At 37.1% G+C, this 17222-nt stretch overlaps 1 protein-coding gene across 14 annotated transcripts in view; it reads left to right on the forward strand.

The window, feature by feature from the left end:
* The window catches only part of LOC138318645 (serine/threonine-protein phosphatase 4 regulatory subunit 4-like), a 103705-nt gene that overhangs the window by 40478 nt on the left and 46005 nt on the right, over positions 1 to 17222 (forward strand). For all 14 annotated transcript variants that reach the window (XR_011207898.1, XR_011207899.1, XR_011207900.1 and 11 more), the window contains 2 exons: positions 6194 to 6302; positions 16013 to 16160. Coding sequence is in view for 11 of the 14 variants with exons in the window: in XM_069261201.1 (XP_069117302.1) it covers positions 6194 to 6302; positions 16013 to 16160 (257 nt within the window). In the remaining 3 variants the exon portion in view is untranslated. The remainder of the gene's footprint in view (positions 1 to 6193; positions 6303 to 16012; positions 16161 to 17222) is intronic.

Here is a 17222-nt window from a genome sequence, read left to right on the forward strand (position 1 = left end):
TAACATAGTTAAAGTGATCAAAATTAGGCTCTAGTCTATACAGGCAAGTAATTAAAAAGGGCAAAATAATGAGGGCATGAACTCTATGGATGAAACTGTTAACTCAATAGAAATCTGAAGGTGATTTGGGCATGTAAAATGAAGGCATTGATTTTGCTTACAGCAAGAGGGCAAATATGGACATTAACCAAGCTTACAGAATGTGAGGCAAAAAATTAAGACACAAACTCCGCCTACAGATGATCAAAACGTAGAGCCTAGCACATGTTTAGGATAGCTAACTATTGAATTTATGTCTTTAATAAGCTTAATCCTCACTCATGGACATGGGTGTTGTCATTTAAAAACCTTTTCATGTAGGTACAAAATATATTTCAATAAAATAAGGTGTCATGTCAGGAAATACAAAAAATTTAATGTGTAGTTTTGAATAATTTGTGTATGTCATATCAAGTTATACAAAATGTTCAATGAGTATTTTATTAGAATAAAATCATGTATCCCTTTTAATGTTCGCATTTACATACTACCTGCAGGGTTGTTATCAATTGGCAGTGCATTCAAGCAGTAGTTAGCTGGAACATGGCATTTAAATTGGAAAAAAATACTTGAAAATCAATTTGTGTGAACTTTCTTTACATCAGATTCCAATCTATTCTAAACTAAATGGTCTAGAGAAATATAACAGAGTCAAACTTGGGGACGGATGATCTCAATTAAGGAAAAGTGGGACAAGTTACACCCAGCCCTCAAATTAGTCTTGATTTGATTAGTGAAATCAATATTTATCTGTCCAATTCAACTGTAATCAAGAGTTAATTTATTTGGGTGACAATCATGTCTAATTATCCTAGGGTTCATCAGGAGATGACCTACAGCATGGGTCTTGTCAGCTTCTTCACATTTATCACAACTTCTTCTCTGTTAATTTAAATTCTATACTATAATGTTAAATTAAGTTGTTATCTGAAATTATTCATATTTGTTTTATTAAAAAAAATATAGCTGAAACTATCTATAAGTCCATTTAGTTTTGAAAAGTTGACGATGCTCTGGATATTGATGTAGGGCTAAGGAAGGTTACACTCGTCAGCTGGTTACAGTGGCTGGACAGTGAGGTGGACTAGTACTGGTCAGCACCAATATAAAAACTCATCCATCACAGAATTCCAACCCCTAATGTCATGGTCTTATCAGATGGAAATTTGAATTAGTTCCTGATGGGATCAGGGTGACTGTGGCTTGTGATATGACACAAATTGTTCCATTCCAAGTAGTTTATGATGCCAAACCAACACCATTTAATGTCATGGGGATAAGAACTGAAATAAGATTCTAATTGCATATTTTTTTTAATAGTTTTTAGACGTGTTGATTCATTGGAATTCAATATATAGATACCGTTTTATGGTCAATAGTAAGGCCATATCTGGAGACCATCTAATCCATACGTCGATCAACACCACATCTGTCAATCGAAAGAGATCAAAAACTAAGATTAATAAGATGCAATAACCCATATTTGAAGAATTTCATTTTTTTTTTTAAATCTATCAATAGAAATTTTTCATAAATTTGACAATATTATATAAATAATTTCCTACTTTTAAGTTTATGTTTTTTGTTTGAATTGAGCCACTATTCAATATAATTAGAGTGATACTAGGTATGTTACATATTATAGGGGACTAAAATCTCACACTTTGGTATGTTCTCTTTATCAATAAAATAACAGTTTGTTTCTATTTCATCATTTACCTTTGTCATTTCCTAGGCTAGACTTGTTCCAAGTATTTCTATTACTTCTATATCAAAGAAAAAAATTGTATCTGAGTAGAAATGCATCATCATGAAAAGGTGAAAAATGATGACATTTTATTACACTGAAATGTTACACGAAAATAAATTGTCATATGTCAGTGTTTAAACAAAAACCTGTAGCTTAGATATTGAAATATTTTGTTTGACGACTTTGTTGTTTCTGCAGATATTAGATGGTGAACAGGTATTTGTCTACACAAAACTGTACTGCCCTACATGTAGGGAACATAACAATTAGACTACAGTTACCGCCTTCTGGGCAAAATGGTTAGGTTTAAAGGGTAAATATTCAAAACATTGAACACTTTCTGCAAGGTAGAAAATCAAGACTGTTCAATAATAACAAAAAATACATATATATTTGATAATCAAATTGAAAAACAATTTTTAGCTCACCTGGCCCGAAGGTCATGGCACGGCGTCCGTCGCCGTTGTCCGTCCGTCACCGGCCGTCCGTCAACATTTCCTTTAAATTGCTACTAGTCATAGAGTTCTGGATGGATTGTAACCAAATTTGGCCACAAACATCCTTGGGGAGAAGGGAACAGAACTTGTATAAATTTTGGCTCTGACCCCCCGGGGGCAGGAGGGGCGGGGCCAATTAGTTTGAAATAGAGGTAAATTCTATAAATCGCTACTTGTCCTAGAGTTCTGCATGGATTGTAACCAAATTTGGCCAGAAACATCCTTGGGGAAGGGAAACAGAACTTGTATAAATTTTGGCTCTGACCCCAAGGAGGCAGGAGAGGGCTGGGCCAATAGGGAAATGAAGGTAAATCCTATAAATCGCTACTTTGTCCATAGAGTTCTGCATGGATTGTAACCAAATTTGGCCAGAAACATCCTTAGGGAAGGGGAACAGAACTTGTATAAATTTTGGCTCTGACCCCCCGGGGGCAGGAGGGGCGGGGCCCAATAGTTGAAATAGAGGTAAATTCTATAAATCGCTACTTGTCCTAAGTTCTGCATGGATTTGTAACCAAATTTGGCCAGAAACATCCTTGGGGGAAGGGAAACAGAACTTGTATAAATTTTGGCTCTGACCCCAAGGAGGCAGGAGGGGCTGGGCCCAATAGGGAAAATAGAGGTAAATTCTATAAATCGCTACTTGTCCTAGAGTTTCTGCATGGATTGTAACCAAATTTGGCCAGAAACATCCTTAGGGGAAGGGGAACAGAACTTGTATAAAATTTTGGCTCTGTTCCCCCCGGGGGCAGGAGGGGCGGCCCCAATAGGGAAAATAGAGGTAAATTCTATAAATCGCTACTTGTCCTAGAGTTCTGCATGGATTGTAACCAAATTTGGCCAGAAACATCCTTGGGGGAAGGGGAACAGAACTTGTATAAATTTTCGACCCCAGGGGCAGGAGGGGCGGGGCCCAATAGGGGAAATAGAGTCTATAAATCGCTACTTGTCCTAGAGTTCTGCATGGATTGTAACCAAATTTGGCCACAAACATCCTTGGGGGAAGGGGAACAGAACTTGTATAAATTTTGGCTCTGACCCCCCGGGGGCAGGAGGGGCGGGGCCCAATAGGGAAAATTGAGGTAAATCCTATAAATCGCTACTTGTCCTTGAGTTCTGCATGGATTGTAACCAAATTTGGCCAGAAACATCCTTGGGGGAAGGGGAACAGAACTTGTATAAATTTTGGCTCTGACCCCCCGGGGGCAGGAGGGGCGGGGCCCAATAGGGAAAATAGAGGTAAATTCTATAAATCGCTACTTGTCCTAGAGTTCTGCATGGATTGTAACCAAATTTGGCCAGAAACATCCTTGGGGGAAGGGGAACAGAACTTGTATAAATTTTGGCTCTGACCCCAAGGAGGCAGGAGGGGCGGGGCCCAATAGGGGAAATAGAGGTAAATTCTATAAATTGCTACTTGTTCTAGAGTTCTGCATGGATTGTAACCAAATTTGGCCAGAAACATCCTTGGGGGAAGGGGAACAGAACTTGTATAAATATTGGCTCTGACCCCCCGGGGGCAGGAGGGGCGGGGCCCTATAGGGGAAATAGAAGTAAATCCTATAAATCGCTACTTGTCCTAGAGTTCTGCATGGATTGTAACCAAATTTGGCCAGAAATATCCTTGGGGGAAGGGGAACAAAACTTGTATAAATTTTGGCTCTGACCCCCCAGGGGCAGGAGGGGCGGGGCCCAATAGGGAAAATAGAGGTAAATTCTATAAATCGCTACTTGTCCTAGAGTTCTGCATGGATTGTAACCAAATTTGGCCAGAAACATCCTTGGGGGAAGGGAAACAGAACTTGTATAAATTTTGGCTCTGACCCCAAGGAGGCAGGAGGGGCTGGGCCCAATAGGGGAAATGAAGGTAAATCCTATAAATCGCTACTTGTCCTAGAGTTCTGCATGGATTGTAACTAAATTTGGCCAGAAACATCCTTGGGGGAAGGGGAACAGAACTTTTATAAATTTTGGCTCTGACCCCCCAGGGGTAGGAGGGGCGGGGCCCAATAGGGAAAATAGAAGTAAATCCTATAAATCGCTACTTGTCCTAGAGTTCTGCATGGATTGTAACCAAATTTGGCCAGAAATATCCTTGGGGGAAGGGGAACAAAACTTGTATACATTTTGGCTCTGACCCCCCGGGGGCAGGAGGGGCGGGGCCCAATAGTTGAAATAGAGGTAAATTCTATAAATTGCTACTTGTCCTAGAGTTCTGCATGGATTGTAACCAAATTTGGCCAGAAACATCCTTGGGGGAAGGGAAACAGAACTTGTATAAATTTTGGCTCTGACCCCAAGGAGGCAGGAGGGGCGGGGCCCAATAGGGGAAATGAAGGTAAATTCTATAAATCGCTACTTGTCCTAGAGTTCTGCATGGATTGTAACTAAATTTGGCCAGAAACATCCTTGGGGGAAGGGGAACAGAACTTGTATAAATTTTGGCTCTGACCCCCTGGGGGCAGGAGGGGCGGGGCCCAATAGGGGAAATAGAGGTCAATCCTATAAATCGTTACTTGTCCTAGAGTTCTGGGGCCGCGGTGGCCGAGTGGTTAAGATGTCCCGACATATTACCACAAGCCCTCCACCTCTGGGATGCGGGTTCGAATCCCATGTGGGGCAGTTGCCAGGTACTGACCGCTGACCGGTGGTTTTTCTCCGGGTACTCCGGCTTTCCTCCACCAACAAACCTGGCACGTCCTTACATGACCATGGCTGTTAAATAGGACGTAAAACTTAACAAACCAAACCAAACCTAGAGTTCTGCATGGATTGTAACCAAATTTGGCCAGAAACATCCTTGGGGAAAGGGGAACAGAACTTGTATAAATTTTGGCTCTGACCCTCTGGGGGCATGAGGGGTGGGGCCAGATAAGGGAAATAGAGGTAAATCCTAAAAATCGCTACTTGTCCTAGAGTTCTGTATGGATTGTACCACCCAAATTTGGCCAGAAACATCCTTGGGGTTAACAGAATTCGTATATATTTTGGCTTTGACCCCCTGGAGCAGAAAAAGTGGGGCCCAATAGGAGAATTAGAGGTTAATATTCAAATTCCTTCAGAAAATAAACAATGAACTTGTATTCAGAACATTACTTGGCATTACAAACCAGGTGAGCGATACAGGCCCTCTGGGCCTCTTAATTAAATAGTGTCAAGTTCGGTATTTATAGGACTTTGATCAAATATTGATATTGGGCCCATAAGTAGTCTGTTAACTAATTCTTAGAGTACAACTTGAATGTTTTCCTTTTGGATTTCAACATTTGGCCCAAAGTCTCCACATAGTTTACATAGAGGCATGGCATACTTTGTGACCTTGTGTATCCTCACAATACTGAGTCGTTTAGTCCTGCCTCTCTGTATGTGATATATTTATACAGGGCACATATTGTTTGCATTGAAAAGTGCATGTGTACATTATGATAAAAGAAATATGAGACTAAAAATGGTATAGATATAAGTGGATTTAATATACTTTGATATTCTGTGCAATCAAAGTTAAGAGCAAAAGTAGTTTTGAAAAAAAATTCTGCTGTGAAAAAAAAAATGAAAAAAATAAATAAGATCATCAAATAAATGTGTACTTTTATGGTAAGTTGTTTTAAGATCTAAAATTATTTAGTATATATGCATGTATAAGGACTGCACTTTGTTAATATTATCAAGGTAACAAGGTTACAATTCATCAATGCTCAGTCACAAATCTTAGCAATGAAAGAGACAATCAGTAATTATATCTAAAATGATTAAAAGAAGATGTGAACTCAATATGTCATACTAGTAGAGGAAATGAATATACAACATCTAAGCATAATGAAGTTTGATTGTCTTCTACAAAAAATTATTTATTCTATTTTCATGTATAACTGCCAATCTAATGTTTGTTTTTCTGTTTGTGTTGTAGCTCTGGCCAGGAAGTTCAACGGATAAGTGTCATTCATAATCTACCCGACCTTCTTAGAGACACCGAGAGTCATGATGAGTGTATGCGAAGAGTTGTGCCCAAAGTGCGGGTAAGTGTCAGGAAACCCAGCAGAATCAGATGATCATTGTCATGGCAATGATGTTTTGGTGTTGAGTATGAACTGGAATAACAAATTGTAATAGTGTCATCCTGGTAAAAACAACCAGCCCTGTTACAATAGAATCAACAGATATATTTTACATAGAAAATTAAGATTAAACATAATCGAAATTGTTTTTGAAAATATTCCAAAATTGCCATATTAACATCTTTTCATATCTGAAATGTTGATTAATGTCAGACAAATTATGTTATCAATTAGAAGTTATAATCATACAAGGAAAATTAGATAAAATCTACAGGACAGTCATTCCGTTACAGCACAAAAAGTCTGAAAACTAACTATTATATTATGACGATTAAAAAACCCCAACAAAGATGTGTATAAAAATTAGTCAAGTGATTAGCTATTTGCTACATACTACTGTTTCCTTGGGGGTTTTGTGTATGAGCAAGGTCAAGTCAACAATTGATGAGTTAAGTAAAGGTTATTGCCCAGGCATTTCCTTTGTGTTAGGTTGGAGGTATGCAGTAAGGTGTTTTCATGGCAAGAACCCTTGCTTTCTCATTAATAGAGAGGATCTGTTTATGAGAAGCGTTACCGATTTTTTTTTCTTTTTGCACCTGATATCTTTACAATGGATTATTCTCATAACAAATTGCTTCCAGTAGATGAGATAGACTTAAATAGCAGCACATGTAATTTTTTTTTGATACTTTCGTCTCATTTTTTTCTCATTGGCTAAAATGTTATTGAACTTAATGTACATGTACCTTAGTACATGCTATAAGCATCTACATGTTTGATAATTAACTTACATTATATATAATAATAATAATAAAAATACTGTAAGAGGTATCTTCATAATTTCAATTGTTCTGAAATCAGAACGATTTTTTAAGTGTTCCAGCAAAATTAATGTAGTGTTACTTACTTACTTTTTGAGAAAATCGACTTTTTGTCTCCCTATTTCCCCTGATGCAAATATTCGCTTTTGCCATACTTGGAAGGTCTTTATCACTACGGTGTTTATTCTCATTGAAAACAAGCGTTCTGACGCCCTTCGCGGGTTAAGTTCATTTAACGAATTTAAAGTCAACAAAAAAAGCGGAAAAATATCAAGAAACAGTGCATTTTCAGCTCTAATATCGACATTAGGTCGGCCACAGAACTTGATACCGGATAATAAGAATTTCCTGTAATAGTTGTAATAGGAAAATATTACGATGTCAGTAAATATTTTTTTAATTTCTTTCGTTTGATTCAATTTCTAAATTTGATGATTTGATCCCGAACATTCCAGTGACGTCACTTTTAGTAAGAATGAATGAAACGGCAGTCAGTCCTGCCAAACAGTGACGTCACAATCACAGGAATGAACATTCTGTGTAAATAACAGGCAATATGCTTTCGTTTTGATTACCATCTTCTTTATGTATAATGAAAAAGTTGCAGGATAAACAGAATACCCGGTTGCTATCTTACAATACAAGTTTTTATTTTGGTGTTGACAGGGAAAACAGAGATGACTCTGCAAAACCTCCTCATCTCATCTCATCTCATCTCATCGCACAAACGATAGCAGCAGCGATATTAATTATAGCAAAATAAAAATGTCCAACGTTGGAAATATTGCAAGTACATTCATTATTTACATAAACCAATAATTAGAATAATCATTTATTTCATCTAGACTAAATAATTTGCGAGTCCCGTACACCACCTGCAAGGAGACGACCTTGGCATATCGCTACCCACGATGCTCTCGATCGTGGTCTTATATTATGTAACTTTTCCTGGGATATTAATTCTAGATATATCTGTTTTCGACAGTTAAATTTCTTTGAACATGTGTAAAACAAGCAGTCTCAGCTGCTATTCCGAGACCGTAAAATTCAATCTTGATCACCTCAGCCAAGACACAGGGGCACGCGAATTATGACAGATACGTTTACTAGTAATTTGATACCTATGTCATTTGAAAGTATTGGAGACCTTTTGATATGCACGTGTATATCATGATGTTTCAAGTGGATGCCCGTATGAAAAATGAATTATATATATTATATACATGTTATAAAATTCGGTTAGCTTTTTTATTGTCATTGTTGTTATATACACTGTATATGATATTTAAACGAAAACACATATTTTACCTAAGAAGCCAATCACATATATAATGTAAATATCGGTTAGCTTGTAAATGAATAATATGAATAATATTTTGTACAATTTGTTCAAGCAAGGTCAGCCATGATTTTAAATTTCATTTAATATTTCAAAAAAAAAAAAAAACTAAGACACTTTCTAGACAAGCAACACATGAAAGAAACCTGTACACCAGTGATTATCTATTGGTAGAAGGGGCACATGACTAAATTGTTCAAATCGTATATACCTATCGTATTATAGAGATTTTTCTATAACTAGTTCCTCATTACACCATAACAGGGAAGAAACGCGCAGGAAATTACACGGATAGGAAATTGTTTTTTCACTCAGAAGTAACGGTCGGAAATAGATGTACTGCCTACCATTAGTAGATCTAGAAATATGCTGTCTCAGTCACAACATGTGAGATAGGGCTCCATTCACTGACGTTTACAGAGATAAGTAATTGCTTGTGACATGCTTTCTCTACAATGATAGAAGAAAGCATTATTGATGCAGAAAATATTCAAGACGATGTAGGAATATTGACATCTTTATGTAGATAGGAATATAGTTTCCCTAGAGTTTTGGATTCTGTGTTCATTAGATGAAGGATTTGGTCTATGTATAAATCATTTGTAGCAGAGCAATTTTAGAGATGATGTTTACTCAAGAATATGAGAGATGTTATCTGTTAATAAAGTGAGAGTTCTAAAAATGGTGTTTCACTCAAAGGAAGGAGGAATGTGGTATATTGATAAATTATTACTGAGTTATTAGGATTTTGGTTTTCCTACAAATATATTGATAGTGTTGTAAAAGAAATGGGTTGATTGTGACTTTTGCATTGTTTTAGATAAGGTCTCTGTCTCTGCTGAAAGAGTATGCTTCTTTGGCTCAGTTGCTAGACTATATGGCTAGAGCCATTGGTTTGAACTGATTTTGGTTCCAGGTTGAGACTCTACCTGAATATGTATTTCAGTGTTCTGCTACAGTAGCGAGAGTTCAGTACTTAATTTTCCCCACAAAGAAGTGTATACTAATGAGGTACATTAATTGGCCTACAAATTAGTAGAGAACTATATTTACAGAGCACCAAGTGTAACAGGGGAAGCTTCGCCTCATGGTTAATTTGTCAGCCTTTGAGTACAAACCAGTTACTAATTTTACCTGCCAATCACTGGTGCTAGGCCCTCAATCAGTACCACCTTTACAACCTGTGGTGTAAAAAGTGTAAGTTTCTGTAGCATCCTTCAGATCTGTGCCAGCTTCACAGGAGGAAATCAAAGCCTGCCCATTCAGCCTTCTATAGCTTACACAATGTGCTGTGATCTGTAGATACTCTAACCAAGACAAGACAGTTGGTTATTTAGATGATGATAAAAAACTACAAACAAAAATTTCCTTACATTAATGAAAAAATGAAGCTAATTCTTTACTGGTTGTTCTATCATGTAGACCAGTTGTTCAAAAGTATAGGTATCCAGTGATGGGAAACACAATCGTTGATACCTGTAGGTACTTCTGGGGGAGTTTGGCCGAACATGAAAGGCATGTGCATTGGGAACAGAACATGAAAGGCATGTGTGAAAGAAGCACAGAAAGATCAGTGGAAGGGGAGGTGCAAGTTAATGATAGGGTGCCATCAATCTTTGATGGTCTTGAAGTATTTGTCTCAGCAGCCGTGGCATGAACTAGACAGAGGTGTTTGCATTGTAAGGCAATCTCTGTTTGGCCAAACAAATGTCTTATAGGCAAGGGAAAGAGTATTTACTTGCAGATTTATGAAAAATTTTCAGAAAGATGGCAGCTTGACCTAAATCAGTCTACCTTGAACTGTTTTGAATTTGGACTGTTATTGATGAGCATCCATCTGGAGCCTTGCCTTGTTAGAAGATGAAAGTTTAACATGTATTTCCTTTTATCTTCCAAAGCCACATGGCCATACAGGAGAAATCATTGCCATAGTTTTATAAATATTTGGGAGTGGTGAACTAGAAATCCTGAAAGTTTCACATGATCTTTTCCATAACCTCAACAGCCTTCATTGTCAGATGTTAAACTTGGAGTATTTAACTTCCTGTTGTAATTTCCTTTACTAATCATTGGAAACGATTCTTTTGTCTAATCCCAGTCCAGAGGTTGTGGCCCCTGTGGATAGTCCTGCTCTTTGTTATCATTTAACTTTTGGCAGCTATTTAATTGTGTTAAAATGGGTCATACAGACTATATAATTAAACTCTTCATGACATTTAGATTTGAAGTATGTAGTTATAAACATATAGGATACTCTGTGTTGGTGATATTGTGGATATATGATTTTATCAATTAGGTAATATGTGACTTCTGGAGACAGATTTAAGATAAGTATAAGTTGCAATTCTTAGTTCACCAGTTCTTAGGCACTGAAGGAGTTAGTTTAACTATACAAACAGATGTTGGAGATGTCCATTGCTTATTTTGGTAACATTTATTGAACATTATTGAAATATAATGATTTCTTTTGTATAATGGTATTGATGAGAAATAGATGTCCAGCATTGGGAAAGTCGGGGTGTATATATCTATGGGAGAATCTATAACAAGATGTGTCTTACTCCTTAATCCATATCAACGGCCTTGCATTAAATGTTGGGACACAATATATAATACATCAAGTTTTGTCCTTGTTACAGACATTTTTGGCTTTCATAACTGGCCTATTTGATCCAAAAGGTCATTCAACTTTGATAGTGTTCACTATTGATTTAGAATTGGTATTCTCTTGAATTAATCTCATTAGCCGGGGATAATTGTATCCAAGCCTTAAATCCATTGGCCATGGTTTGGGTATATATGTTTATTGTGTAGAAGGGAAGCCTATAAGATCCCCTATGCTGTGTTACCTTCTGATCCCAAGGGAGTTGGTTAGGACCATTATAGCTTCACAACTTATTCTACCAGGACTCTCAAACTGACCCTCACAGCCTCACACCTTATCCTCCCCCAGGGACTGACCATCCTGTTAGACTGACCACTGTAAATTCTCCAGGGACTCGGACCCTTACTCCACTATAAACATCCACCAGTATTGTGCAGTAGTTTCTCTAATCTAATGCTGTTTTCCTATACTTATTCATGTGTTTATTATCGTAACATTCTCAAGCTGTCATAATTAGTATTTACACTACATTTGACATTTGTACATAATGACTAACCATTATAACCAGAGATCTGTTTGTTGTTACTGTCCTATAGGGAATTTTACGTAGGAGTCTATAACATGATAGTCTATGGTAGTAAAAATGATTTATAGCATATGAAACCGGGTGGACTTAATGATTGTTTTGTTCCTGAATGAATGTCATTATCAACATTTTTCTGGCATTATAACCTGATCTCGATGGCAGCATTAGAACAATACAAGTAGTGATGATGACTCGTTAGTTTCGACCAAACTCTATTAAATATAGAAACAGAAAACAATTGCTAAAAATGAAATATTTATCATTTTACCAATATATGCTAAAACATGCATCTCTTTATTATCCTGTGCCTCTTTTAGACATATTAACAATTAACCAGCCTTTAACCTCTGACCTATGACCTCTGGTGACACATTACCAGGTATCCCCCATCTCCACACCCCTGTAACAATTATCCTATCATGCACCCTCCCATTTCCTTCTCACACCTCAGAAACCGCAAACATTAAACATGTGCATGTCTCCAAAATCTAATACAAGCAATTTCCGTGTTTGATTAATTCTGATATACATACGAGCATTTCACTGATATTTTACAAAAAAATCCTGTGTAGTGGTCATGATCTATAGCATTGACTGGGATTGGTTGAAACATAGTAAGGTTTATTTATCACCAGTGACTAACTGCTACAAAATAATGTGAGAGCAAAAACAGAAAGTATTCCATAACATAAATTTTAGATTAGTCATTAGTGAATTTCAGTTTGATTGGAAGTTACTTGGATGTTTCATGGTAAATAAGGTATATAGTTCATGATGATTGTATACAGATGAGAAAATCCTGCGTTTATTGTTATAGATTTAAACCTTTCTACAAAATGATAAATTAAACTTTGAGATTGTAATGTTTTCTGACAAGTATTGAGAATGTGTGCTCAAGTGATATCTATTTTACATCTGAAATGCACATAAAATGTCACAGGAAAGATTATTTGTCTATCTAAATTGTAGCTTTTCATTTGATTTCAAATAGATTGTCAATTATTTTAAAATTTCCTAAATATTTATTCAAACCTAATTGTCCAGTTTTAATAAGATTAGTGTCAAATAGTGTAAGAAGCAAATGACGTTACCTGTATAAAAGTAGGATAAAACACTGCTTGGGTTGGTCTTTTTTTTCTTCTTTTGATTTTTTTTTTTACTCCAATGATGGAGATAAACGTTACATACATGTAACTCACATGGGCCATAAATGTAAATCTTTAAGTCTTGAGTTCTTGTGAAACCTGGTTAGAGCAGTTCCGATTTAATTAAAATCTTTCATCCCTGATGTAGAACTATTCCAGATGGAGAAATTTTTATTGTTGAAAGCTTCCAGACTTGATTTTAATTCAATAAACTCCAGTTTTGCTGTGTGCCAGGATTTTCTTTATGCAAATGGACAGAGCACATGGAAACACTAGAAGTAATATTATTGAAGAAGGGTTTTGTAAAGAAGTATCTTGGAATGCTGCAATAAATAGACTAGTTTAACTAGACACTGAACGATGCTCCAGAGTAACTCTTATTTAAGTATACTTTGAGGCATAAAAATGCGCAAAACTCTACCTGAAAAAATTGAAGACTAGTAACAAAATCAATAATTCCTAGTGTTTTATTGGCCGTTATAGGCAGCTATCTTTATATTTTACAATATATGTGTAATTTCACCTTTCTAACAGAGGGAAATGTTTCTTTTAGATATTTCTTTTATAGCAACGTGTTGCCTTGATCATTTCAAGGTTTGGACGGAGTTATATCATAACTTCATTTAGATGAAAATGTTTAGAATGCTATTCATTATACATTTGATGATTTCCTATCTTATTCTCACTTTCAATGGTGAAATTTAGGGATGCATAATATCTTGTGTAATTCTATATACTTCAGCATGAAGAACACAATGACTGAATCCTTTTATTGAATAGTTATAATAATTTAAAGTGATTTACGTTTTTTATTTCCAATTGTGTTGAAATATTATCTACTCTTGGGAGAAGGGTATTGATTTTATATCATTTATTTTTGTGAAATTATTGTTTTGCTACAAATTAAGGCTATACTGGCTTACAAGAGCAGATTATTCTATACAGGAACATTTCTAATTGCAACTCTACTAAGGATAGCATAAAGAAGTTTCCTTGGAAAATTATTTCTGCACTGGAAAACTGAAATTAGCATTACCATCAGAACCAATAGACATGTGGGCTTGTAATCATGTACTAAAGACGGGACCATAGACTCTGGCTCCATCTAACTTTACCCATACATTGTATATAGCATATCGCCCTCTGGGTGAATACTTCATTTATCTACCAAGGAAATTGCATCTTCACTTATCTTGTGCTTTAAAAATGTCTTCCTATTGATTTTGTCTTATTGTCAGTACCTATTTACATACAAGTTTGAGGTGCTTGTCTATTTATTAGGAAACACTTATTATCGGAAGCAGACGGTTTGCAATCATTTATGACCAGAGAAGAGTTCTTGTCATCATGATAAGATGATCATGTGTTTGCTGTGTAAAGTGCCAGTAGTGTTTTAAATAACATGTTATGGTGACTTGTGTTGAATGTCTGATTCAACAATGGCAAACCAACAAGATATGTTTCTTATTTTTATTGGGTGTTTGAATTTGAGGCAGTTATGCAAATTGCATTATGTAGTAGGTTAAAAAAATTTCTGGTTGCACACTTCATCCCATTCATTGTCACAGAGAATAAATAACACACAAAAAAGATCTGTAATATCTGTTATATAGAATACAGTTTATAATAACCCCAGGCCCAGAAGTCTAATTAGCACTGTCTGTGGCTGTCATAGCTCTGTTGTCATGGATACTAGATAAACATCTTAAAATTTCTCTCTCAGTTATATGCTGGTAAAATGTCATTAATTTTTGCTATCAAATTGATCTTGTTCAGTGATTTACATGGCCTTACTTTTCCAAGCATGATGTTATTGTTGCAGTTGTTATAGATGGATTCTTTGTATAAAGTGAAGGGGATTGTAAAGTGAAAATTATTGTAAATGATTTGAAAGTTTTTAGCCTTCTCTAAAAACACATTTCTGTAGAACTTGAATGTTATCACTTGGAAATGACTGGCAGTACTTATCCACCCAGATCAATGTATTCTGTAAATGTCATGTTAAGACAAGAGATGTTCCTAGAGTGAACTAGACTAAAGATACTGGTATAGCCAGGCATGGTATTGGACAGAACTGTCACCCTTAATCATTACTAAAGGTTCTGTGTTAGATTCCCCTGACCTGATGTGGAAAGGTATGGGGTCACCTCACATAAGGTATGGAAGAGTAGGGGGTGGGGAGAAAGGTATGGGGGGGGGGTGTCATAACCTCACATGAGGTTTGGAATAGGGTGGATGAGGGAAGTATGGGAGTCACAGCCTCACATGTGGTATAGAATGTGGAGAGAAAAAGGTGGACAGTTGAGGGAATGTGGGAAGAAGGGGAAGATAGGTGTGGGGGTCACCTCCAATGAGGTATGGAATCTGTGGGGGTTAAAACCTCAAGTAAGGGGGTTGGAATAACGGAACAGGGGTAAGATGGGCCTCAGCATGCTCAAATTGTTTTTAAGTTTTTATTTCTCTTCAAAAAACATCATAACAACATATATTAAAGTGAACAGTTGGGCAAAGGAAGGCTAAAGTCAGTAAAAATGGTGTTAATATATCCAGTATAATCTCTTTAGAAATAGAAAAATAAGATTTCCCATCAAAATTGTATTGCATGCGAAGAAATTGATTTATATTTTAGAAATTCTCAAACGTCCCCCTGGCTGGCTATAATACCCATGTTGACATTTCCATGCTACCTCGCTTTCAGAATTTGATTTGAGAACTGTGCTAAATTTACACTTGGCTTTTCCATAATTTCAATGGTCAAAACTGGACAAAGTAAGCAGAACTTGACTATTGTTTTGATATATAATGACTTTTGGAAGGCCAATGAATGCATTAAGACTGGTTTTCATTGCACGGCTATTCACTTTCAAGCATTTGTTTGAAATTTAAGGTAAAATAAAATTGATTTCACATATTTTTATAGATGTTTTGATTGTGAAACAAAAACAACATGATTTTAGACACTTATTATTAGAGAGAGAAAAAATGCTTCAAGACTGAAATGGTGAAATCCTGTCAATTGAAAAATGAATTGATAAAAAAATAATCTTTGAGTAAGATAAAAGCTTGTATGTTATGAATGACCAACTTTGCATGTGTGTAGTTGGTAATGTTTTTGTGAGGAGTCAAGATGATTTAAGATGGCACTCATCAACATGCCTATGTATCTGTTTGACAGGAGGTGCTCTATGTGGCCCAGACGGAGATGCAGCTGGCAGCCTCTTCTGCCTTCCTACAGATTCTACAGAAAAACCTTGTCCCCATACAGAACTACACACAGACCTTCCTACAGACAATCCTCAACAGTGTTGACGCCAGGGATCCAGGTATGTATTAGATTTTTTTGGTCGATCAAGTCTCCCTATTCCTTCTTCCCTTGCTTCAATCCTTACGAGGTGTCTACCCAACAATTCCTAACATTAGGAGTCTCCCATCCCCTATTTTTATCCTCACTGTCCCCCACCCCAATTATTTCTGTCTTAACTATTCCCCTACCCTCTATTTTTATCTTCAAGAATCCCCCACTCCTATTTCTATCCTCACCTGAAACCCCCACCCCACATTGCTATCCTTACCAAGCCCCACCCTCCATCTACTAAAGTCCAATCCCCCTATTTCTGTCCTGACCGATCCCACACATCCCATTTCTATTTTGACCAATTCCCACCCCCTATTTCTATTCTGACAAATTCCCTTTCCCCTATTTCTATCTTGACCAATCCCCAACCCCTTATTTCTTAACTGGCCAATCCCTCACCCCCTATTTCTACCCTGACCAATCCCTTCCCCCTATTTCTATCCTGACCAATCTCTTCACGCCCTATTTCTATCCTAACCAATCCCTCACCCCCTATTTGTATCCTGACGAATCCACTACCCCCTATTTGTATCCTGACCAATCCACTACCCCCTATTTCTATCCGGACCAATCCCCCACCCCCTATTTCTATCTGGACCAATCCTCTACCTCCTATTTCTATCCTGACCAATTCACTACCCCCTATTTCAATCCTGACCAAATCCACTACCCCCTATTTCTATCCTGACCAATCCACTACCCCCTATTTGTATCCTGACGAATCCCCCATCCCCTATTTCTATCCTGACCAACCCCTTCACCCCTATTTCTATCCTGACCAATCCCCCACCCTCCGTTTCTATCCTGACCAATTCCCTATCCTCTATTTCTATCCTGCCCAATCCCCTATTTCTATCCTGACCAATCCACTACCCCCTATTTCTATCCTGACCAATCCCCTTCCCCCTGGGGGCCGTGGTGGCCGAATGGTTAAGATGTACCGACATATTACCACATGCCCTCCACCTCTGGGTCGCGAGTTCGAATCCCATGTGGGGCAGTTGCCAGTACTGGCCGCTTGTCGGTGGTT

This window comes from Argopecten irradians, chromosome 3 (assembly GCF_041381155.1).
Source record: "Argopecten irradians isolate NY chromosome 3, Ai_NY, whole genome shotgun sequence".
Classification (NCBI taxonomy): domain Eukaryota; kingdom Metazoa; phylum Mollusca; class Bivalvia; order Pectinida; family Pectinidae; genus Argopecten; species Argopecten irradians.